Source organism: Pogoniulus pusillus, chromosome 19 (assembly GCF_015220805.1).
Source record: "Pogoniulus pusillus isolate bPogPus1 chromosome 19, bPogPus1.pri, whole genome shotgun sequence".
Taxonomy (NCBI): Eukaryota; Metazoa; Chordata; class Aves; order Piciformes; family Lybiidae; genus Pogoniulus; species Pogoniulus pusillus.
In genome coordinates, this window is record NC_087282.1 from 5,965,417 (window position 1) to 5,988,243 (window position 22,827).

Genomic DNA, 22,827 nt, shown 5'->3' on the forward strand with positions numbered 1-22,827 from the left:
GAATCTGAACTTAACATGTTCTCTTCTTCTCCTTTTTATGAGTTGAGAAGTATGTGACTACTGCAACCCACACAAGCTTTCCCTGCTTCTCCCCATCCCAGTGATTGCAGATTGGAGATGCACCTCATGGAAACATGCTGAGGGAGGAGCACATCCAAACCCAATATCTCTTGGATCTCTGTGAACCTTCTCAGCTTTATCGAGCTGGTTATTTTCAGAAGCATTAGACCTTAAGCTGATTAGATGTCCTCTTTAATTACAGGTGTGGCTGCAAGTACAGTAGATGGTAAGAAATCAATTGAGCAGATGATTCTCCAGGCTGTGGCTGATAAATAACCACGAGGATATGGAGAATTCCTAAGCAAATAAAGGCATGGAAATTATGTGTAGTATAATCACCAGCTTCAGGGAAACAGAATGTTATATTTATATAGAAAGAGCCAAATTCAACTCCCATGATTGGATCCATGCCAATATCCCTAAAAAAAAAAACCACTTCTATATGCTTCTACTCCCCATTGTATTGCTGAATGAAGGATCAAATACTCTGAGGCAAGAAAAGCTGTGGCAGACACCTCAAAAGGGAAGGAACAAGATAACATCAAGGCTCCCAGGGACACTGTATACATAAATCTCCCCGTTTCAGTGCTAAATTACACAACTTCACCAAGCTGCCAACAAATGAATGTAGGTGGAGCTGCCTTTAAGCCATATATAAACTTAGAAGAAACATTTTTCCCCCCACCTTTGCTACTACTTCAGTGCCAGGTAGGTGGCACCGATCGCGCTGCTATCCTGCGCTGCACCTCTACAGGCACAAAAGTTGTCTCACCATCGTTAAGGGGAGGCTGCACTTCAGAATGTGGGCCTGGATTTTACTGACTGTTTGCCTTTTCTGATTACTAGCATTTGAGGGTTGCATGTTGAATTTGGATGCAGCAATAGCAAGGGGCTCACATTGATTCAGCTGACCGTGATGGAGCGGAAGCGATTCCTATCAGCAGAGCATAAGGAAAATAAAGGGCAGAAAAAGGCAAGTGAACTCTCTTGAAGATAATGTTTCAGTAGAGAGCAGATACTTCCCCTCAATTACTTAATAATGACACAGATTAACTACAACCAATATTACCCTTAATTAAAATAGCACACCTCATTTTTCCCTCTCTAGGAGCAGAACTGTTTACCTGTTCCCCAAGCAGTCTGCAGAGAAGTGCAGGTACACACAGCTTTAGCCCATGGATTTAATTAAGAGCAATTAATCAATTCAGCCCAGCAGCTAAATTGCTGTGTGAGCAAAGGGGATTGGCCTGTGTGAAAGTGTGGGATGGTCACATCAGGGGGTTGTAGCTCTTAGATGTGTCTACCTAAGCTTCCTACCTCTGAACTGAGATCTGATGATACAGAATAGACTGCTTCATTTGGAAGGGACCTGGTTGTCTGGCTCACCCTGGCAAAGCAAAGCTGTAGGATGCCTCATGAATCTTTCTTCTAAATGCAGTGGTGAGCTTCACAGGAAGGCTGGTAAGAAAGGGAAGGGTAAGGACCTTGCTTGCTCAGCTCCTTGAGAGAACTCTCTTAAACCTTGTATGTGGCATGTTAAAACTTAACTTTTAGAAAGCAATGTGAGGAGGAGAAGAAGAGGAAGAAAAAGATTCCTAGGAGGAAAAAGAAACAAAAGGAACTTTTTCTTAATTGAACTTTAGAAGAGGAAGTTAGCCTACTCAGCAAGAAACGTGAAACAGAGGAAAAACAACCTTACACTTTCTTCTTTTCACCCTTTCTCAGGACTGCTGTGCTGCCCACACCTCTGACCTTCGTCACCAAAGCCCTTTTTTTTTACTGAAAAAGAGGAAGGAAAAAACATCAGCAACTGTGCTGGGTTCCTGGCTGACAAAGTGAGAGGAGAAAGGGAAGTGTTCCTGATTTTGTCTCCTGGCTTGGAGAGAGGCAGGAGGTCTGCTCTACTCTAGAGTGAAAGGCTGCAGCTCCGGGAAGGATGCGAACGCTGGTGAGAGCAGTCCTGCTGGTGAGCCCTTTTCTCTTCTGCAATGGTGAGTCCATGGAGAGGTCTCCTGCTTGGGGTAGCAAGCAGGTGTCCTTAGCACTGCTGTCTGTGTGTATTTGTTCAGAGTGGTTCTGGTCTGGGACTAGAAATAGGACAAAAAAGGCCAATATCTTGCATGCTGATTCCAATCTTGTGGCAGCCAAGGGCACTGGAGCATGAAGGCTGCAGAGATGCTGCCTGCATACTTCAATTACAAAGATCATGTTTATGTTGTGATGGTGATTTCACAGCCAGCAGCTCAGCATGACAGCCTTGGGTGCTAGGTTGGACTGGATGATCTTGAGGTCTCTTCCAACCTGGTTGATTCTATGAAGGATCTGATTAGGATTTGCATCCCCAGGAGAGGGGAGGTGTGGAAACTAGAAGAAAATGGTAAGGAAATGTTTATGAAGGCACAGGTTCAGCCCTAGGAGTTACAAACTGTACTGGGACAAAGGCAACAGATTACTCTGATTCATTGCTTACCTTGCTTGAGCTCAGCTCAGACTGCAAAAGCAGGACGGGCAGTGGAGAACACCCTGAAAGCAGCAGTGGTTTGCTGCTGACATGTGGTGCTTTCCAGGAATGAGAGTGTCAGGTGGTGGGAGCAGCTGTGTGACTCAGGCCTAAGGTAGACACCTTCCTCAGGTCTAACTGTCCACTAATTCTTGTCCTGTGTTCTGTCTGGTGCTCTTGTGCCTTCAGGTGAGCACCAGGCAGAGCATGAAACCCAAACCTCACGTGGTAGTGTCTCTGGCACTCAGCTGTTTCCCATCTGTGTTCCTCAAGTGCCTTTTTGTTACCCCAGCTCTCATCACCTACCCTGGTTGCCTGTGCTTCTGATTTTGTGGGTTCCTCTCCACTCCTCCATCACCCAGGAGCTGCCTCCACTATGACTGCTTTTATTTTACCTTTATTTCTCCATTTTTCCTGCAGCTTTTCTGGACCTGACTGGCCCCAGTGAGGTCAAAGGTGTGTGGAAGGGATCTGTCACCTTGCCATGTGCCTATGTGCCTGCAAAGGACTTTGTGCAGCAAACACTCAGGTGGAATGTGGTACATGACCAGAGCTCTGGCACTCTTTTTCTGAGGGATGCTTCTGGAGACTACATTCTCCTGTCTGAGTACAGGGACAGGGTCAGTGTCCCGAAGGATGCCCCAGGGAACGTCTCTCTCCACATCCTGAAGCTGGAGATCTCTGACAGGGGAAGCTACACTTGCCAGGTCACCTGGAGAGCAAGCAACAACAGCCTGATGGCAAGAGAGATGACCACTAAAATGGAGGTTGTTAAAGGTAAGCCCAAGGAGAGAGCTGCATGGGAGTGGAAAGCTTGGCTCAGGGAGGCTTTCAGGAATTGAATAGAGCAGGTGGGCAGTGGCCAAGCACTTCTGATGCAGGAGCATTTTGCTGAGCAGTCTCAGACTCGGGTGAGAAGCAACAAACAGGTCAGAGAGAGGCATTTGTCCACAACACTGCACCTGCAGTCTAGGGCTGGGGGAGGATTTGTGGCTTCTCACACATTTTTCCCTGGTTCCACCTGTATCTGCTGGCCCAGTGTCTTGAAGGCACAGGGACCATCAGGGAAGTCTTTGGGATATTGTGTTGTTTCCGTTTGACCAAACTTATCAGTATGTGCCTGCTCTCCCTTTGCTTGGGCACAAGTGATTTACAGAGGAGCAGAGATGGCATCAGCCCAGCAGAGCAAGCCTTCATGTAGGAGATGCAAAGGTTGGCAGAGCTGGTTCAGGCACAGCAAAGCCAAGCATAACCTGTGCAGGGTGGTGGCTCTCTTGCCTCTGAAAAAGCCCTAAAAGCAAAGCAAGAGCTGCCATGAAAGGCAGGAGGAACCTTCCCCACCACAACCAGCACTAGCATGACCTGGGCCCCATCTCCTTTGTCTTCCAGTTGCAGCTACCAAGCCCATCATCAGGGCCGGCGAGCTGGGGCTGAGGGTCCCAGCAGGAGCCAGGACCAGCCTGACCTGTGAGGCCAGTGGCTCCCCCCCCATCAACTACCGCTGGTTCAGGAGCACCCCAGAGGGGAAAGCTCTGCTCCTCAGCAGCCAAGCTGAGCTGGCATGGGACAACCTGCATCCCTCTGACTCTGGGATGTACTACTGTGAGGCAACAAACAGAGCTGGGGCCGGAGCCGTGCAGCAGAGTGATGCTGTGGAGCTGACTGTGACAACAGGTGAGTCCCCAGAACCACAGCTGGGTGGAAAACATCTAAAGTCCTTCTGGAACAGAGCAAGGCTCCCACTTCTCTTCCCTGCAGTACAAAAGCCTTGTCCTTCTGCCCTCTGGGGCACTTCCCATCACTAACTCTGCCTTTCTGTCCTTTATTTCCTGCGTTCCACTTCCCTTGTCCTCTTCAGAGGAACTGACACAAAAGACGTTTTGCATTTGAAAACATATTTATTCCTCTTTGGGGTTGTCGAGGTTCTCGTTGGCTCACTAATGAGGAACAAAAGAGTGGTCACTCAGCAGGTGAAGAAAAAAACCCACAAGCTGGTCTTTGTTCTTCATGATGGGCTGTGTGTGTCAGGAGCCACCCTGCACCCACCTCACACACGCCTCTGAGGTATCCAGACTCTGTGAGATGGTGCAGGGTGCATGCTGTGGGGAAGACTTGCTGCTTTCCTTGCCTGGAACTCAGTCATCAGAGCTGTGAAACCTGTTGCTGTGCAGAGTGCACTGTCAACAAGTTTGCTGATGACACCAAACTGGGTGGAGTGGCTGCCACAGCAGAAGGCTGTGCTGCCATTCAGGGAGATTTGGCCAGGCTGGAGGGCAGGAAGACATTGAATGAAGTTCAACAAGGGCAAGTGTAGAGTCTTGCACTTGGGGAACAACAACCTCAGTGATCAGGATAGGTTGGGGACTGACCTGTTGGAAGGCAGTGAAGGGGAAAAGGATCTGGAGGTCCTAGTTGATGGGAGGTTGACCATGAGCCATCAGTGTGCACTTGTGGCCAGCAGGGCTAAAGCCATTCTGGGGTGTATTAGAAGGGCTATGGCTAGTAGATTGAGAGGGGTTCTCCTGACCCTCTGCTCTGCCCTGCTGAGGCCACATCTGGAGTACTCTGTCCAGTTCTGGCCCCTTCAGTTCAAGAGGGTCATATAAGTGCTTGAGGGAGTCCAGCACAGAGCCACAAAGATGCTGAAGGCAATGGAGCATCCCAGTTATGAGGAGAGCCTGAGGGAGCTGGGGCTTGGAGAAGAGGAGGCTGAGAGGTGACCTCACCAATGGTTGTCAATATGTGCAGGGTGAGTGCCAGGAGGCTGGAGCCAGGCTCTGCTGGGTGATGCTCCATGACAGGACAAGGGGCAATGGTGGATGTTTCATTTCAACATGAGGAGGAATTCTTTCCCTGTGAGGGTGACAGAACCCTGGAACAGGCTGCTCAGGGGAGTTGTGGAGTCTCCATCTCTGGAGATATTCAAAATCTGGATGCATCCCTGTGTGATCTGGCCTAGGTGATGCTACTCTGGCAGGGGGCTTGGACTGGATGAGCTTTCCAGGTCCCTTCCAGCCCCTGACACTCTGGGATTCTGTGACATTTTTGAAAGAGCCTGATGGCTGGAATGAAGACTAAGATTCAATGTGTGATTCTCATGGCAGCTGCATGTGAGAGCATGCAGCAAAGGATCAGGAGTGAATGATGGCTGTGCTTATTAATGACAGTAGCTGATAGTCCCCAGCCTGGCCTCTGGATGGTAGCTGACTCCTCAGGGTCTTATTCCACCAGTGAAGTAGTTCTACATTGAAGCAGCATCACAAACATGTTTGTACTCCTGTGTGGTTCTCTCATTCACCTTGCAGATCCAACCACACCACCAGTGACCTTTCCAAGGGACGTGGGAACTTCAGGGACACACCACCCAGCCACAGGTCAGGTAGCAGCAGTTACAGCTGGTGGAAAGGATGAGGGTGGGAGGAAGGCTTGACACCCATGTTCAGCAGTGGGCTTTGTTCCTGGCAAATGTGTGACCTTGACGAGATTGCATTTTTATCCTTGCATCTCAGTTTTTAACTCGCCTGTTTCGGAGCACAGAGCATCTTCTTTCCCTCTGCCTCCCTACTCTTGAGGAGGTTGTGTTTCTACATAAAAAAGCTCTGTAGCTGTTTAATGTCTGCTTCAATGCCATTTCCTAGCTTGCAGACTATACAGTTTCTCCTGGGTTCTGTTCTCTTATTTTATAGAGGGCATTTTTGCTGCTTTTTCCAGTCCTGAATGAAAGCTGCTGCAATGGGAGGCAGGGATAGAACCTCTAGCAGCAGACATGGGTGATGCAAAAGCTGCTTCAGATATGAATGGAAACAGTCTGCCCTGCCTAGACAGTTTGAACTTGGGTTTGTGGGATGTGGGAATTCAAACCTGTGCTGAAGTAGAAACTTTTGGAGTTAAGTTTCCTGTAAACTTTAAATGCCTACCAGTCACAGAGCAGCAGCTGAGGGAAGATGTAGACAATTTTTGATCATTCTTACAGAGAAAAAACAGAGTTGGGGTTCAGAGGTAGCTCAGCAATCTCTTGGACTCCACCATTGTGTCAGGTGCATGTGTATAGACATATCAGGTGTGTGTATATTTATAGCCTGTGTGTACACAACACATGTAGATACTGTATATAGTATGTAGACAATATCTGGTTGCCCAGGGAGGTTGTGGATGCTCCATCCCTGGAGGTGTTCCAGGCCAGCTTGAAAGAGGCCTTGAGTAACATGTTCTAGTGGGAGTTGTCCCTGCCTATGGCAGGGGGCTGGAACTGGATGTGCTTTGAGGTCCCTTCCAACCTAAACCATTCTATGATTCAGTGTGTGCCTATGCAGCAGTACACATACTCTGTACCTTACAGTATGGAAGTAGTAGTCGTTTCTAGACTTTGCCAGCTCTGAGTGACTGTAAAGGTGATGGAGACATCCTCTTTTGACCCTCCAGCCATAACCCTAGATCTCCTTCCTGGTGCTAAGATGAGAACTGAAAATGCACTGTAAGCCTCTCACCCTTACTTGGTTTTGTAGGTCTGCCCACAACAGCAGTGACCTCAGAGAATGCTGTGGGGTATCCAGAAAAGAACTATACAACTCGGGGTAAGTGGAGAGCAAAACAGAGCTAAGAACGAGACCTTCAGCCTCTGAAGCAGTGTCCTGCCTGCAAAGTGTGTTAATGGCTGCTCTCAAAAAGACCCTAGAGAATTCAGAGTGACTTTGGATGGCTTTATGGGGAAAATAATAGCTTTCCTAGTTGGTGCATGCAGAGTTGTTGGTGTGTTCCCAAATCTGGGAAGGTTTCTGTGTCTGAGGGTCTCCTGCTGTGTTGTTCCAGGCTTCCAGAGGACTGGCCTGTCCCTGTACCTCATCATCCTGATTGCTGTGGTTTGCAGCGCTGTGCTGTTCCTTGTCATCTCCCTTATCATTTGCATTAGAAAGCCCAAAGACGGTGAGTAAAATGTGCACTGTGCTAGCCCAGCTCGGTTTTACTTCTGAAGAGTCTGGGAGATGAGGCTGGCACAGTGCTTGCAGTTCCCGGTACCAGCTCCGGCACCTGCATGACACTGGCAGCTGGTCGAGACGAGCCCGGACCGAAACAAGCGCTGGAAGATCTGAGGAGTTCCTTTTCCTCAGGGGAAACTGGTCCCAGCAGCCTAGCAGCGTCAGCCGGGCACCGGGCGGAGTCCTGCTTGTCGCCCTGGCGCTCCCGACCAGCGCCGGGCTGGCCCCGGGGCTACCGGCAGCGCGCACCAGGGGGCAGCCGCTGCCCGTTCTGCCCGCCCCGGCCCCGCTGCTCCACCCTACCCTGGCACCGGCCCGGCCCCGCACCCTGCCCGCCCCTCGGCAGCCGAGTCGCCCTTTCAGCCCCCGTCCCCGTACGGGTTCCGGGGGAATCTCAGTCTGTGCCCGGGCGCCTGAGGGCGGTCTCGTCACTCCGGTCCCCACGGACACCGACCTGAGTGACGGCAGCTGTGAATCGGATGCTGCGGGCTTGCCCGGCAGCGATTTCCCCGTGCCCTACCTGAAAACACCCGCGGGCAGCCGTCGCCGCTTGCTGTTTCCTTTAGCCCCAGACCCGGAGGGCTCCGATTTAATTTTGACCGATGATGATCAGCTCCAGGTAGCAAACTTGAAGAGCTCAGGGCAATGATGGAGTGCCCAGCCCTGGAGGGGTTTTAAAACCATGTAGATGTGGTACTGAGGGCCACGGTTCAGCAGTGACCTGGCAGTGCTGCCAGCTGGGCATGATGATCTTAAAGATCTCTTCCCCAAAATGATTCTGTGATTCTGAAGGTGATGCTGAACTCTCCGCCTGGACCCACTTTGAGTCTCTACATGTGGGATGTATTCACTGGGCTATGGGTTGTGCTCATTTCCTTGGGCCAAACTGGGAACAGGAGCCACTGCCCACCTAACATCACCTCAAAGGCTCTTACTCTGATTTCAGAAGCTGCTCACTCGTATCAGACACGTTAGAAGTTCTCTTTTGAGAATATAAATGAAAATAATTGACCTGTTTCTGGTTATTCCTTTCCAGCTCAAGTCTACCAAGTAACTTAGTGAGTATATCCTTTTATCTACCCTATTAATGAGGTTTGGGGGATGGTATTAGAGCAGAAAACCCTCCACAATGCTATTAAGGTGAAGAGCCTCTTAAGCAGCATAGAAGAGGAGGCTTAAAGATGGCTCAGCAGAAGGTTATTTGCAGACTTTCCACACCAACACACAATATAGGAAGAAAAGTGTTTTCCTTTGTAGATGACAAGCACAAAACCAAGCCAGAGCTATTTACTGACTCCTAAGCCCAATGAGGTTTGTTGGCAGTCATCACAAGTTGCCAGTGTGCCTTTCAGGAATTCCCCTTCCAGAGACTGGATGCTCCAGGCGCACAGGTTGCACTTTGATTTAAGCAGAGTATGATCTGGGTTTATCTCCCCCCAGTTTTACATCTGTGTATATTTATCTTGCACAGAGCAGCTGTCTGGCTGTGCCATTCCAAGAAATAGTAGCAATCCCCATGTTGCCTACACCCCTCTTGCTGTCTCTGAAACACTCTCTTTGCTGGAGGCAGTGCTGCTACAGCAGCCACCTGGAAGCAGGATTCCTTCAGAACGCTGTCACAAACTCAGGTTTACAGGGATTTGAATCAGACCACCCAAACTTGGTGGTTGGGAAATGCTTTCTTTACTCTGCTTGCAACTCTTCTTTCTGATGGTGCTTCGATTGCAGCGAAAACTCAAAAGCAACAGCTTCATCGAGATTTGAAACAGCTGTTTATGAGGAGCCCATCACCTCCACTGAGAACAACTATGTGGTGGAGCCCACAGAAAACAGATCTGAAGAAACAAGTGCAAAACAGAACAAATCTGACTGTGCTGGAAATGCTCAGGAGTCTGAATATGAAGTAGGGGAGACTGTATGAGAACCAACAGCGTTCTGCTGGGAACGGTCCTGAAGGGTGCCTTCACCCAGGCAAAATTTATCTTCCTACTCACCTTTGCCTCTGAAAAATAAAAATAATTTGGGCCAACAGTTCTTGCTCATCCTCATATTGCAGAGCCTCAGCCATCTCTGCAGTGAAAATGTAAACCTCTCCAGAAGCTTCAGCTACAGATCTGAACAGATCTGATTTTGCTTTTCCTGGTTCTCTTTTATGACCTCTGTAAAAGGTGCGTGGAAGGAGTGCAGATGCCAGGCCCAGAGCACTGCACTAAACTTACTGCTTGACATGACCTGAAGGATCTGTGGAAAGCCTTGGGCACAGATGTCAGAGCAATCTGAGGGGTGAGTGGGTATCGGTGACAAAGAAAGGGGATCGGTGGCCCCCAGGCTTGCTTTTTGCACTCAGGATTGATGTGCAAAGGCAGCTGAAAACTCGGGGGCATTCAGAAAGGATCTACATTAGAGGCACTGCACTACCAAAAAAAATGGACTGTGAGACTGTATGAGCCCATGGAATACTTCCACTTAATCTGTGCCTCGAATGGGTTTCAGAGAGCTAGCAAAGTTACTTAGACTGGTAATAGAGGCTGACCAGTGCCATGACACCACACTGTGCAGATGCTTTACACTTCCTCAGCTCACAAAAACAGAGACTGAGGCAACCCAAGCCAGGTGTGCTTGCCATGGCCAGGATGGAGAAGGTGAATAGGGTCTCCAAAGAGAAAAGGAAGCAGCCAGTAGCTGAAATTAGGTGGTAACACTTTTCATAGAATCAACCAAGTTGGAAGAGACTTCCAAGCTCATCCAGTCCAACCCAGCACCCAGCCCTGTCCAATCAACTAGACCATGACATTAAGTGCCCTATGCCTTTTTTTTTAACACCTCCAGGGAGGGAAAATGCTTCTTTTATGCCATACAGAAGTATGGCAAATGGTGTGACAGGCCAGAGCACAGAGGTCCAGGGGGAGATTAAAGAACTGAGTGATACGAAAGTTCATTAGCATTCACAAAGCAGTGGAAGCACTTTGCAGCTACTCATCAGTGACCTTACCCTTTCTCCCTGGACTTTGTGCACCACAAGTTTTCTTTCTCTTTGTTACAAATGTACTTGAAACTTCGGGAAACCTTCACTTCAACTGGGAAGGGAACAGACAGCAGCTCTCGTTGGGGGTGGTGTCTGGGAATCAATTGTCGATGTGTACATGCAGCTTATTGCCAATGTGGAGAAGCAGGTGAAAAATCATTAAACTTCAGGACTACAGTTAGTTTTGTGACACTTCTTTCACTTCCCTCTAAAAGTGCATGGGTCTGAATGGCTGTTTGGGAGTGTCTCTGCATGCCCAGGAATTAGGCTCCCAGGAGCATGTGAAGTCCCTCTGCTTGAAAGCAGAGGAGTTGCTGTGAGATTGCTGGAGTCTGGAATGTGTTTTGGATGTTGTGGCAGGTGCCACCAGTCACAGTTAAGCTGCAAAAGTTGCTGCTAGTCTAATTGAGGCTTGGAGCTGATGAAATGAGATATTGAAGGATGCAAAATGAGTTCTGTTACAGGGAGTGTCAGAAGCCAGTGAAGCTTTGTCAGTCTTCAAGGAGGAGGAGGAAGGTAAGGGAAGAAAACTTTCCATAGCATTGCAAGACACACAACTATAAAAAGGGAGAGCAGACAAATCATGACTGGGTGGTGTTTTAATGTGATGACAAATCAAGTGTGTTGAAGTTTTCTGGGAAGCTCATGGTTTCCTAATCTCCCAGTTCTAGATGAGGTTGCAGTTTGTGGAGCCCTGCAGCAGTGTTTTAGAAAGGAGGGGTTAAAAGAGGGTGTGTGGACGTGTTTGGTAAGGAAGGAGGGGAAGGGGATGTTACTGTTAATGGAAAGCAACCTACTCACCTGAGCTCCATCCCAGAATCACACTTACTGCAATGGGAGCATAGGGATTCAGTGCTATATGAAGGCACTGGAAGGCAGAATGAAGTGACAGAGTATCTGAGCAAAGATGGGGAAGCAGAATGTGCTGCCTGGAGAATGAGGAGAGAAGAGTATGTCCTTTCTGTAAGTGATGTGACAGGTGCAGCCATCCAGACCAGCAGACTGCTCTCTGGAGAGAGCTGAGCTCTGTATGGACAAAAGAACTGCAGTGCAGCCAGCGCCATGAGCTCTTGCCTCCTGCCTGCATTTCCACTGCTGCTGGTCTTGACCTAGCTGAGAAAGACCCTCTCTGCTGTGCTAGGCTGAGGCAGTCATTTTAAGCAATGTCACTGTTGCTACCAGCTCCCTCAGGAGTTATCTTGCTTTCCCTTCTCCTTCCATCCTTGCTTTCAGAAAGAAATTGTTGATTTGGCACTAGGTGATGAAATGTCCCTGAAGGCTCTAGGGAAGTTGATTTGTCATCAGTGAGACCAAGACATCCTGTGTTTGTGTCCTCCAGTGGGGCTCTGGTAGTGCTCAAAGTGATGGCCAGAGCAACCCACCCAAAATGGGACTTGGCTCTGGCTGCTCAAGCTGACTTGCAGTGCTGTTCATCTGAGGTGGTGTGATGGGGTTAGAGCTCCAGCTCAAGAAGAAGGGAGCGCTAAGGCAAGGCAGAGGAGAGAAAGAAGTCACATACATCCCATTTGAGGAACTACAGTTCTTGGTGTTTGTTTTAGCTAAATAGTCTTTTTTTTTCCCTCCCTAATCTCTGATAATTACAGCATCAGGAAGTCTTGCATGTCTGGTTCAGAAAGAAGTCATGTCAGCAGTTCTAGCTTGGGTTTTCATCTTGTTCCAGGGCCTGTTCCCCAAAATTCAGCTTCCTTTTGCATAGGACACAGTTTGCTGGGGCAAGCTTCTACCATCATTCTCATGCCAGGGTGTGCAAAAGGCTGGGTTTGAATCATCTCTCTGAAAATGGACACCTGCTCTCTTTCAGTGACATTGCTTGAATTTGTTGTTTGTTTGCAAGGCTCAAATAGCAGCTCCTTGGTGGCAGAGTGAGCAGATGAGGTGCAAGCAGAACTGCTACCACACTGGTAGCTTTCCTAAAGAAGTCAAGAGGAAAAAGCAGCAAAAAATCAAATTTCCACTGCACCAGCAGGGAAATGCTCTGCAAAAACAGGTGGTGCTGCTTCCTCCACTGTCTCCCTCAGCAGGTTGACAGTCAGTGTTAGCTCCTAGCCTGGAACCTTGTATGAATTTGTTGCACCAGGTCCTGCTACACCACATTCAGCTTTTTGCTCCTGTGTCCTTCCCACAGGCAGGTTTCACAGTGGCAAGAAGGAGAGCTCAGCTGAAATCATATTCAGCAAGTCCACCTGAAGACTGAAAAGAGACCTGCATGGTTCTTACCAGTTTATTGACTCTAGGAAAATGAAGAGTCTCCAGTTCCATTGCCCTGTGCAGGGAAGAAGCCATCAGTGACAAATGGCAGCACTTGCAGACAACAGCCTGAGCTCAGCTGCAATTTGAACCCTTCAGTTAAAGCAAACAGGTATCTGTCATGAAGGGATGGAGCTGTGGCAGGTCTCCATCAACCATCCTCCCCTCCCAGCTCCAACAGAAAATAGCTACCTGTATTTCAGACACCTCCACCTCCTGCTCAGAGATGCTCTTCTCCTGGTGCAGCTAAACCTACCTTCTAAGGCCTGTCTGTGGAATAAATGCCCCCTCCAAAAAAGTGCTTTAGTGAATGGTTAAAAGCCTAGAACAGAATTCACTGGGCCATTAGATTTTCTTTTGCACCTTTCTTGTCTTCTGCAATTCATTGTCCTTTTGGTAATGACTAACAAGCACATTTCAAACCTGTGTAGAATACCTATTAGCAACTTTTTGGGTGTACTTTAAACCCAGAAGGTCCCACAGCTACCAGTGCCAAGCCACCTCCTTAGAAAATGCTATGTGTGGTGCAGAGCACAAATCATGCTGACTTCTGCCCATGAAGATAGTTTGTGATGCTGTGAAAATGAGAGCATCTGAGCACAAGCAGAAGGAAAAAGCCTTGCACTTGCCATAGGATCTGCCCCCTCTTTCCATTGCTCACTTGAGTGCTTGGCAGGGTGTTTATTGGGTTGGAGCAGTTATGACCCAAGACATCTAGGTCAAATGTGAAGTTCTCCAAGGCTAAAGCAAAAAAGATTGGGTTTGATCCACCCATTCTTTGAACACGGGCCAGTAATTCAATGTGGATGATTCCAGCTTGGTAATCTTTTGTTACCCTGGGTAGCTTCTCCATGGCTTTGGTAAGTACAACTGCATCTGTAGCTACACTGCAGTAGGGCAGCTTCAGGCCAGGTGATAGAAGGAGCTCTTGCAGGGATATTGCTGTCATCATAAAGAGCACATTTTCTGTTAAAACAGAAAAGAAGCAGTAAAAGTGGCATCCTCGGTTTGAATCAGACTGTTTGGATAAAAAACCAGGGAAGGTTGACTTCATTCAGGTCACAAAGTGACCTGCTCAGAAAGTGAGTGGTGTTGCCTTCAGAGACTGTTGCAGCAGAGCGTGGTGCAGGTGTGTGGTGGAAGAGCTGAGTACCATCAGCAGGAGAAGACACCAGGGAAATGGAACTGAGCACCAACCAAAGGTGGTTTCTGCCCTATGCTCCTGCATGGTGTTAGGTGAATCGGTGCATATCTGTTGCTGGATGACCAGCTTTGAGCCCTCGTGGTATGACCCAGAGAGATGCTGAGCAATCTCCTGAGCAATGTCATCACATACAGAAGTCAGAGGGAACTGAATTTGTGCTTCACAAACATCTCAACTTTGCTTTCCCTTGCTACTGAGTGCTTGGCTGTGTAGTCATCACAAAAAGCTCTTCAGCTGTAATTGTGGAAGAAACGAAAGGTAAGGGGGGGAAAAAAGAAAGAGGGAAGGGAAAAGAGGGAAAAGGTAAGAAAAAAAAGGGAAGAGTGGGGAAAAAAGAGCATTTGATTATGAAAAATATTAAAAAGCACTCATCAGAAAGGTCAAGAGAATGATAAGAGAAGTGAGGACAAGAGAACGTGAAATGGAGCTGGAAGGATCTTTAAAGCCTTTGTCCATCCTTTACCCTTCACCTAGGTCAGCAGTGAAATGGACTCGTGATGTTTCAGAAAGAGGATCCTAGATGACAAAGAACAGAAGAAAAGGAAGTGTTCTTCACTTGCATTCTGGTCCCAGGAGTGTGGGGGGGTCTCTCACAAAGCATAGGGAAAGGAGGACAGACCTGGAGTTCTGGCAGAATGGGAGAAGCTGTGTGGATAGTGGTCTTCACGATGGCTTTCACCTGCTGCAGTGGTGAGTAAATGCTTCAATGTATAAGGACAAAAAACAGTTCTAAGATGGCAGGGAAAATCTTTGGAATGACAGTGTCTTAATGTTAAAAGCTGTTGAGTCAAGAAAAGCTGTCAAGAGAAGACTGAATGAGGCATTTAGTGCCATGATCTAGTCGACTGGATAGGGCTGGGTGCTAGGTTGGACTGGATGAGCTTGGAGGTCTCTTTCAACCTGGTTGATTCTGTGATTCTAAGTGTGGGAAGTGTCTCAATTGTTTTTGTATGGAAAAGAGAGCCTGAGGATTCACAGGAGTCTCCTCTGGTATCAGAGACCACAAGGTGCTCATAAGTGTGGAGTGGAAGGGGCAGTGCTGGACAGAAGGTCAGCTCCCACTCTCCCAAAGTAAGAATGGAACTGTAATTGTTGAGGACCTACTTTGCTGTGGCAGCTTCCCAAACAGCCTTTGTGAAGCTAGAACATGCATTCTGCTGGAGTATAATAATGCATTGCTGTCCTTCTACTAGCACAGCCCTGAGAAGAAGAGGAGCTGTAACTGTGGGGACACACATGATTCCTTTGGTCTCTCCTGACCTCCTGGCTCTCTGATGCTGGAATCTCTGCTTTGGTAGCTATGCTCATGAGCCATAGCTGTCACTCCCAGAGTGGCAGAGGAAGGTTTTGGGAAACAGGAGTAAGATGCTTTAACAAGTTGTGCACAGAAGCACAGGGCTGCTCCTGACATTCAGAAAAACAGGCTGAAGAGCTTTCCCTGATTTGTCATTTCAGAAAGGCAGCTTTGGAGCTTTCTGGGTTCTGCCTCTTAAGTGACTTACTGTGAGTGAATGCAGCTGAGAAGAACCTGTCCTTCTGGAGAGAAGGGAAAAGGGGAGCAGGATGAGAAGGACACAGCTGTTGGAGCAAGTCCAGAGAGGATGATCTAAGGGCTGGAGCACCTCTGCTATGAGGATAGGTTGAGGGAGTTACAGCTGTTCAGCTTAGAGAACAGAAGATTCTGGGGGGGACCTCAGAGCTGCCTTCCAATACCTGAAGGAAGGCTGCAGAGGGACTTTTCATGAGGGTGTCTAGAAACAGGTTTGAAGTTGAGGGAAAGCAGGGTTAGACCAGAGCTTGGGAAGAAGTTCTTCAGTACAAGGGTAGTGAGACTCCGGAATAGGCTGCCCAAGGAGGATATTGATGCCTCCTCCCTGGAGGAATTCAAGGTCAGGTTGGATGAGGACTTAAGCAGCCAAGTCTAGTTGGGAGGTGTCCCTGCCCATGGCAAGAAGGTTGGAGCAGATGATCTCTAAGGTCCCTTCCAAGCTAAACCATTTTATGGTAAGGGATATGGGTAGGGGTGAGCCATGTCCAGCTATATTCAGGTAATCTGCCACTTGCAAGAGTAGCTGCAGTGTCACTGGGCAGACAGCTGGGGAGAGTGTGAGAAGTGCCATAGGGTCTGTCCCCTCTTTCCATTGCTCACTTGAGTGCTTGGCAGGGTGTCTATTGGGTTGGAGCAGTTATGATCCAAGACATCTAGGTCAAATGTGAAGTTCTCCAAGGCTAAAGCAAAAAAGATTGGGTTTGATCCACCCATTCCTTGAACAAGGGCCAGTAGTTCAGAGCAGATCCCCAAAGGCTTCTGCCTGCATGGACACCAGAACAGCTGCTGCTGGCAGGCTGGGAAGGAAGAGAGTCAACTGGTTTAGAAAATGGGCCAGAATACAAGAGTTAGCTTTATCTTGTTATCATGCAGTATGGATAGTACAGATTCCTCTGCTGAGTCACAGAATCATAGAATCAATCAGGTTGGAAGAGACCTCCAAGATCATCCAGGCCAACCTAGCACCCAGCCCTAGACAATCAAACAGACCATGGCATTAAGTGCTTCATCCAGGCTTTGCTTCAACACCTCCAGGGATGGCAACTCCACCATCTCCCTGGGCAGCCCATTCCAATGCCAATCACTCTCTCTGCCAACAACTTCCTCCTGACATCCAGCCTAGACCTCCCCCAGCACAACTTAATCATCTAATCTCTAACACAACCCTTCAGGTTTTTGCCTGGTCCAGCTTTTTTTCCTTCCAATAAGAGAATTCATCTTGTCTGTCTGAAAGTGTCACTTTAAGTGTCACTTCTTTCAGGGATTTTTACTTTGCTGAGCTTCTCCCATCCCTTCAATAATCTCTCCTTTGGAGCCATCCCTGCTGCTGTTGAAATGGGCATACAGAGAGTGCAGCTGCTACAGAGGGAACCCATGGATACTGGCAGCTATTTCGTGGCACACAGCCATACAAAATACTGTGGGAGAGATGTTTAAACAAAATTGTGATCAGATTAACACACTGGGTAGCAAACACACTGAACCTGAGTGCATCAAATACCCCAAGGGTATTTCTGGGCAATTTTCTTAATAGCTTCCACTCTAAGAGTGGAAGAGCTAAGCTCTTCTTGGTGGGTGTCTGTGAAGAGAGGAAGAGAAGAAATGGAAAGCCTTTAAAAACTGATACATCAAGGATCTGTGTCTGACTGGGATGTGAGATTTGAAGAATGGAGCTGTGCCTGTCATATCAAAAGCCAGTCAGCAGATGTAGATGTAAAGGCTGAGGCTAGAGAGAAAGAACAGGAGATGCTCCTTTGGGTCTTGTGAAGGCTGTAGCAGCACCAGGAGCAGGGTTGTGTCTGTCTGCATTGAGAAGGAATTGAGAACTGGCAAGTGTCCAGAGAGAAACAACAAAAATAGCCATGAGGTCACAGCAACTGTTCACTTCCCTGTGCTCAGTGAAGTGGGGACAGGCCCTGGTCTAGCTGGCTGTGGTCTGCAGCACATGTAAGATGTGGCTGCATGCTGATTTCCACTGCCTGGTGATTCCTGTCTATCCTAAGGAAGTCCTATTCTGCTGCATTCTAATTTCTTCCCTTGAACTGTTGCTCTCTGCAGCCTTCCTGGACCTGTCTGGTGTCCACGAGATGAAGGTCATGTGGATGGGCTCCACCATGGTGCCATGTAGCTACGTGCCCTCAGAAGGTTTCATGCAGCAAACGCTCAGCTGGAGCCTGGAGCGAGACCACAGCAGCTCAACCATCTTTCGGAGGGACAGTTCTGGTGACCACGTTTTGCTCTCCCGCTTCCGAGACCGCATCAGTGTCCCAAAGGACAGCCCTGGGAACGCCTCACTGCTGATTGAGAGCCTTGAAATCACTGACAGTGGACACTACACCTGTCAAATCACCTGGATTTCTGAAAATAACAGCTTGGTAACAAAGGAGGTGACCACTACAGTTAAAGTTCTCAAAGGTAAATCCAGTGATGAAGCCCTGCTCTTTCGTGCAGCCAGTCTGACCCACAGAGCATGCAGCACCAGGAGGAGCTGCTGGGAATTGTCTTTCACACCACACTGACTATCACATCAAGGCTGGCTCTTGAGGCAATCTCTTCCCTTACTGTGGTAGGCCTGCTCGTGGAGGACTAGGGAAGGAGGAATTGGCCAGTCTGGATCTGCCAGTAGGCCACTTGAACCTGTGGTGCTCAGGATAACATACAGGTCCGGTTTGGGGTTTGTGCAGGCAGCCAGCACCTCTGTGCTTCAGGAAGTGGGTGATGTGCTGCCTGGGGCTGCCTTATCCCCTTCCCAAGCACCCTCAGTGTGTGTTAGAAAGAGCTGTCTTTCTGCTGTGAGGGCACACACTCAGCAGAGCAGGCTTGTGTGATATGGCGATAGCAATGGTGGCATAGCTGGGGTAAGCTGGCTTCAGGCACAGGTCACTGAGGGTGGTGGCTTTCTTCCTCCTGGAAAACCCTAAAAGCAAAGCAAGAGCTGCCATGAAAGGCAGGAGGAACCTTCCCCACCACAACCAGCACCAGCATGACCTGGGCCCCATCTCCTTTATCTTCCAGTTGCAGCTACCAAGCCCATCATCAGGGCCGGTGAGCTGGGGCTGAGGGTCCCAGCAGGAGCCAGGACCAGCCTGACCTGTGAGGCCAGTGGCTCCCCCCCCATCAGCTACCGCTGGTTCAGGAGCACCCCAGAGGGCAAAGCCCTGTTCCTCAGCAGCCAAGCTGAGCTGGCATGGGACAACCTGCATCCCTCTGACTCCGGGAGGTACTACTGTGAGGCAACAAACAGAGCTGGGGCCGGAGCCGTGCAGCAGAGTGATGCTGTGGAGCTGACTGTGACAACAGGTGAGTCCCCAGCCCAGGACTCTTCATCCTTGCTCTGCAAGACTCAGGCAGGATCAGACACTAATGATGATTAATTATGTGTAGAGTGCCACTCAGAAAGGAAACCACAGAGGCTGGCATGTTTCATGGTGATCAGAGGTCAGGGAAATGTCCCCTGCATTCTTCTCGGACTAGGATTGTACTGGATGAGAGCCCAGCTTCTGTCCTTGGCATGTCTTACTCTTCCCTGGCTTCTAGGGAAGTCAGGGACTAGCAAAATGTCCTGGTGACCAGTGACAGTCACTGACCTGGGAGCAGAGGCCTCTGACTACTCAGATGCTGCTTCAGGAGCAAGCCCAGCTCTGATGGGGCAGAGCAGCCCTGGGAAGGGTAACTATGGCCTCACCCTTAAGCCCTGGCAGGTGTGCCCATGGCCACACTGGACTCCAGCTTCAGATGAGCCACAGGTGAGTAGAGGCTGATGCTGGAAAACCCAAGACTGGTGGAAAACACAAGATTTGTGCTGTCAACAGAGAAGTAGTGCTGAAAACACAAGACTGAAGCTGTCGGAGGTTGTCTAGGGACCAGCCCCTCACCTGGGTGCTGCGCTTTGTGGCAGGCGTGGAGGCAGAAATCCCCGCAGGGCTCAAGCCTAGGACCGGTCCAGCACGGGGGTTCCCCCGGGCAGAAGCTGCTGTCCCGGCCGTCCAGCCCAGGCGTGAGGAGCGCATTGCCCGCCCGAGGTTTGCGCTGTGCTCCTGCCTGTAAGCGCTGCCCCTGCCCCAGCGCCGGCCGCGCTCCGGCTGCAGCCGCAGGTTCCGCTCGCTTCTCAAGGAGGCTCCGGCGCTGCCCGGCAAGGGGCTCTGCTGGGGAGTGGGGGCTCGGCTGGGCACAGCCCAGGGCCGGGTCCCCACCCTACAGCTCCTGCCTCCACCCGCAGGTGCTCCGCGGGCCGCGCACCCCTCGCACCTCTACGCGCTGGCGGCCGCGCTGGGCGTGGCGGTGCTGGGCGCGCTCCTGGCCGCGATCCTCTGCCGGTGGCGGCGGCGGCGGCGACAGGACAAGGCGGGTGAGCGGTGGCATAAGGAGGGGTGAGACCGGGCGGAGGCTGGGGCGGGCTTCTCTAGTCCGCAGGGATGGGACGGGAAAGGGGGACGTCCTTTCCTTTCCCTAGGGGACGGGAAAGGGTGGGAGCGGTTCCATCCCCATCATTCCCAGCTCGTCCCCTCTAGGCAGAGGCAGGGCGGAGGTTTCTTTCTGAAGGTGGGAACGGCCGGGAGCAGTTGGGATTTTTCTGTGTCACACAGGTTGATGCACGGCTTTGATTCCTTTTTTTGCTTTCTCCCCCCAGATTCGATCTATCAAGTCTGTTTGTGAGTACAATTTTGGGATGTCAAGAACACTTGGGGGGCATCAGAGGGATGTCTGCTTCCACAAAGCCTCTCCGCTCAGGGAATAGTGAAGGATTTCTTTGGCTTGCCTGAATACCTTGGCAGTCTGTTTGGTTAGGAGCATGAGAACACGAACATGCCAGTGCAGGAGGCAGCAAGGGCCAGTTCTTTAAGATGTTAGAATTGAGGACACTTTGGGTCCTCTATTCTGCCTTGCAGATGTTGTGGGAAAACAGTTCTCTGCACTGAATACCCACTATTATTTCACAAAGCAAAGGACAGGAATTCCCAGCTCTTCCCTCCGGATAAGTTCCTCCTACACACACCTTTATTTTTAAGAACACATCCCAGTGCCTATCCAAGCATTATTTTGTGTAACTCCTATTTGCTTACAATCATATGAACACCTCTTCTGTCCTGTCCTCAGGTCAGCCTTTAATCCCATCACACTGCTTTCAGAGACACACCTGAGCCATCTCTAGTCCCACACATCACCACTTTCCCAGTTGTTAGTGGTAGTTGCTTTCTAAGGGCTAGACTCTCTGCTGCTAACTCTGGTGAGCATAATGATGATAATGCTGTGGGAGTTTATGGTATTAGTGTCAGCTGTTTATTCATTTTGTGTATATATGTCTTCAATGTGACTTTCTAGTGTCTTTCAGAGCCTCCCAGGTTTGGCTGTTCCACATATGGTAGATCTTGTCTTTGGGTAAGATGTAAATCAAAGAGCTTCTGACTAATCATCCTTCTCAACAATGTTGCTCTGCTGTTTCAGCCACAGCACTGCAGATGTCACCAGACTGGAGGCTGATGTGGAAGTCCCTGCTAAGTGCCCACTCACAGAGACAAACCCTAAGGCTGCAACATCCAATGACTCTCCCACCATTAAAGACAACAGCCACAATGGCACATGCATCAGGAAAAGTTCTGAGTACGAGAACCTTCTGACTGCAATGGAATCAGAATATGAAATAGAATTTAGTGGAGTACCAGCTCTTCCAAACTAGCAGCTGTGTGGGGCCGCAGATAGCGAGTGGTAAATGTTACCAGAGGAAACTCTTCCCCCTGTCTGCCTTCTGCTCTGATAAGCACACCAGTCTCACTGCTTGCTTTAACCCAGGGGAACTACAGAACCTCCTGGGGCCTTGGCAAATGAGGTCTTGCCCCTTGGTGCAGAAACCCTTAGCCGAGCGGTTATCCACCTGCTTTTATTGAGAGGGTAATTTCTGAGCAGCCTGAAGGAGCAAGGTGAGGAAAAGAGGGTCAGAAGGAGTGAAAACGAGCACATCTTTAGCCTGCCAATCGAAGGTGTAGCTGGGTGGAGCGCTGCTAGCCAATAACACCGGCAAGGTGGATGTTCAAGTGCATGTTCCCAGACTGCAAGAAGCCAGGGACTGTGCTGGAAATGTACATCCTCTGTCCTTTACAGCTCAACAAATACCTGTTGTACATCCTGCTTGTCCTTGAGTCTTTTGTTGTTAGAGTATGGTAAAGGGGCCGCCGAGATGGGATGGGAGGTGATGTCCTAGGAATGTCATTTTTCACTATCAGACTGCTTAGAGGAAGAGGGAGCAGCCCTGTAGCTGATGAGCCTCCTAACTGCCACCCTCTGGTTTTCTCCTGGAACCGCAAGGCTGGTGTTGAAGGAAGTGCTGGCATGCCAGAGACGTGATAAAATAGAGAGAAAATGGGGACACTGGGAATGATGACAGGGCAAGGGCCCTTCCTGGGTGTTACAGGTGCAAGGCTGCATGCTGAGCTGCCTTTGGCTGAGGTTCCTGTCATGCCTCCAATACCCAACAGCCAGGTTTGCTTCCCCACTGCTCATCATTTGCACTGTAGATGTGCTGGGGTGCTGCTGCAGTGCTCTGTCCATTTTGTTTGTGCAAGACTCACTGGCAGCATCCCTCTGTCCCAGAGTCTTGCCAGAGGGCTGGATGGGGGCAGGTGACACCTGGCTTTAGCAAACTGAATTCGTAGGGAGGGTTATTGGCTTTTATTAAACCAGTGGGTGCAACTGGAGGAGAGGGGAAGCAGATGGTCTAGTTAATTGGACAGGGCTGGGTGCTAGGTTGGACTGGATGATCTTGGAGGTCTCTTCCAACCTGGTTGATTCTATGAGCTCTGGGTCATGCAAATTCTCCCTCTTGGTACCAACTTGGACCCATATGGCTTGTGTCTCTGCAGCCATGCATCTTCCTTTCCTAGGTCAGTCAGCCCAATAGCAGATTCACATCGTTTTTTATGACCTGTGCACTGGGAAGAGGAGCTTCCTTTTTATCTCCAGTGCTCTGAATTACAATCACCCTCCTTCAGCATGGTAGGTGATGATGAGGTAAGATCAGAGAGATGTATGATGAATGTTTCTAAAATACAGCAAGGGCCACGCAGGGAGAGTTGCACTGCAGCACCTGGGGAGGCAGCAGGAGCTGGCAGCACCTGCCTGTCCTTAAAGGGGCAACAACAACTCCAAGCACTGGTCTCCTGACTCTTGGACCTGGCTAGGTCCTCAGTCCCAGCTGGAGAGGAGCTATGCCCTGGAATGTGCACAAGGTGACCTGGGGTGAGGTCACTC

The 22,827-nt window shown here is 49.6% G+C and overlaps 2 protein-coding genes across 3 annotated transcripts; both read left to right on the forward strand.

Annotated features, from left to right (window-relative positions):
* The first annotated feature begins 1,298 nt into the window (after positions 1–1,298).
* On the forward strand, positions 1,299–9,567 carry LOC135183814 (V-set and immunoglobulin domain-containing protein 4-like). Of its 2 annotated transcripts, XM_064159040.1 has the most exons (9): positions 1,301–1,521; positions 1,786–2,051; positions 2,981–3,337; positions 3,950–4,234; positions 5,866–5,934; positions 7,066–7,134; positions 7,370–7,483; positions 8,573–8,594; positions 9,265–9,567. In XM_064159040.1, exons 2-9 carry the CDS (start codon positions 1,997–1,999, stop codon positions 9,455–9,457), a joined length of 1,164 nt encoding a protein of 387 aa, XP_064015110.1. In that variant the 5' UTR covers positions 1,301–1,521; positions 1,786–1,996; the 3' UTR covers positions 9,458–9,567. The 2 variants fall into 2 exon arrangements, with proteins under 2 accessions (XP_064015111.1, XP_064015110.1); XM_064159041.1 differs by lacking the exons at positions 8,573–8,594; positions 9,265–9,567 and adding an exon at positions 8,483–8,562 and having other exon boundaries at positions 1,299–1,521.
* Positions 9,568–12,822: 3,255 nt separating this feature from the next.
* Positions 12,823–21,703, forward strand: LOC135183815 (V-set and immunoglobulin domain-containing protein 4-like). The gene is made up of 7 exons (XM_064159042.1): positions 12,823–12,941; positions 14,508–14,723; positions 17,641–17,997; positions 18,598–18,882; positions 19,802–19,930; positions 20,213–20,234; positions 21,028–21,703. Exons 2-7 carry the CDS (start codon positions 14,669–14,671, stop codon positions 21,257–21,259), a joined length of 1,080 nt encoding a protein of 359 aa, XP_064015112.1. The 5' UTR covers positions 12,823–12,941; positions 14,508–14,668; the 3' UTR covers positions 21,260–21,703.
* Positions 21,704–22,827: the final 1,124 nt, after the last annotated feature.

Bases quoted from the DNA above. Each gene is read 5' to 3' on its own strand.
- LOC135183814 (XM_064159040.1), top strand. From the start codon at position 1,997: ATGCGAACGCTGGTGAGAGCAGTCCTGCTGGTGAGCCCTTTTCTCTTC. The intron at 4,235-5,865 runs GTGAGTCCCCAG...TTCACCTTGCAG, and splicing joins GGAGCTGACTGTGACAACAG to ATCCAACCACACCACCAGTG. The intron at 7,484-8,572 runs GTGAGTAAAATG...ATTCCTTTCCAG, and splicing joins CATTAGAAAGCCCAAAGACG to CTCAAGTCTACCAAGTAACT.
- LOC135183815 (XM_064159042.1), top strand. From the start codon at position 14,669: ATGGGAGAAGCTGTGTGGATAGTGGTCTTCACGATGGCTTTCACCTGC. The intron at 17,998-18,597 runs GTAAATCCAGTG...TTTATCTTCCAG, and splicing joins TACAGTTAAAGTTCTCAAAG to TTGCAGCTACCAAGCCCATC. The intron at 18,883-19,801 runs GTGAGTCCCCAG...CTCCACCCGCAG, and splicing joins GGAGCTGACTGTGACAACAG to GTGCTCCGCGGGCCGCGCAC.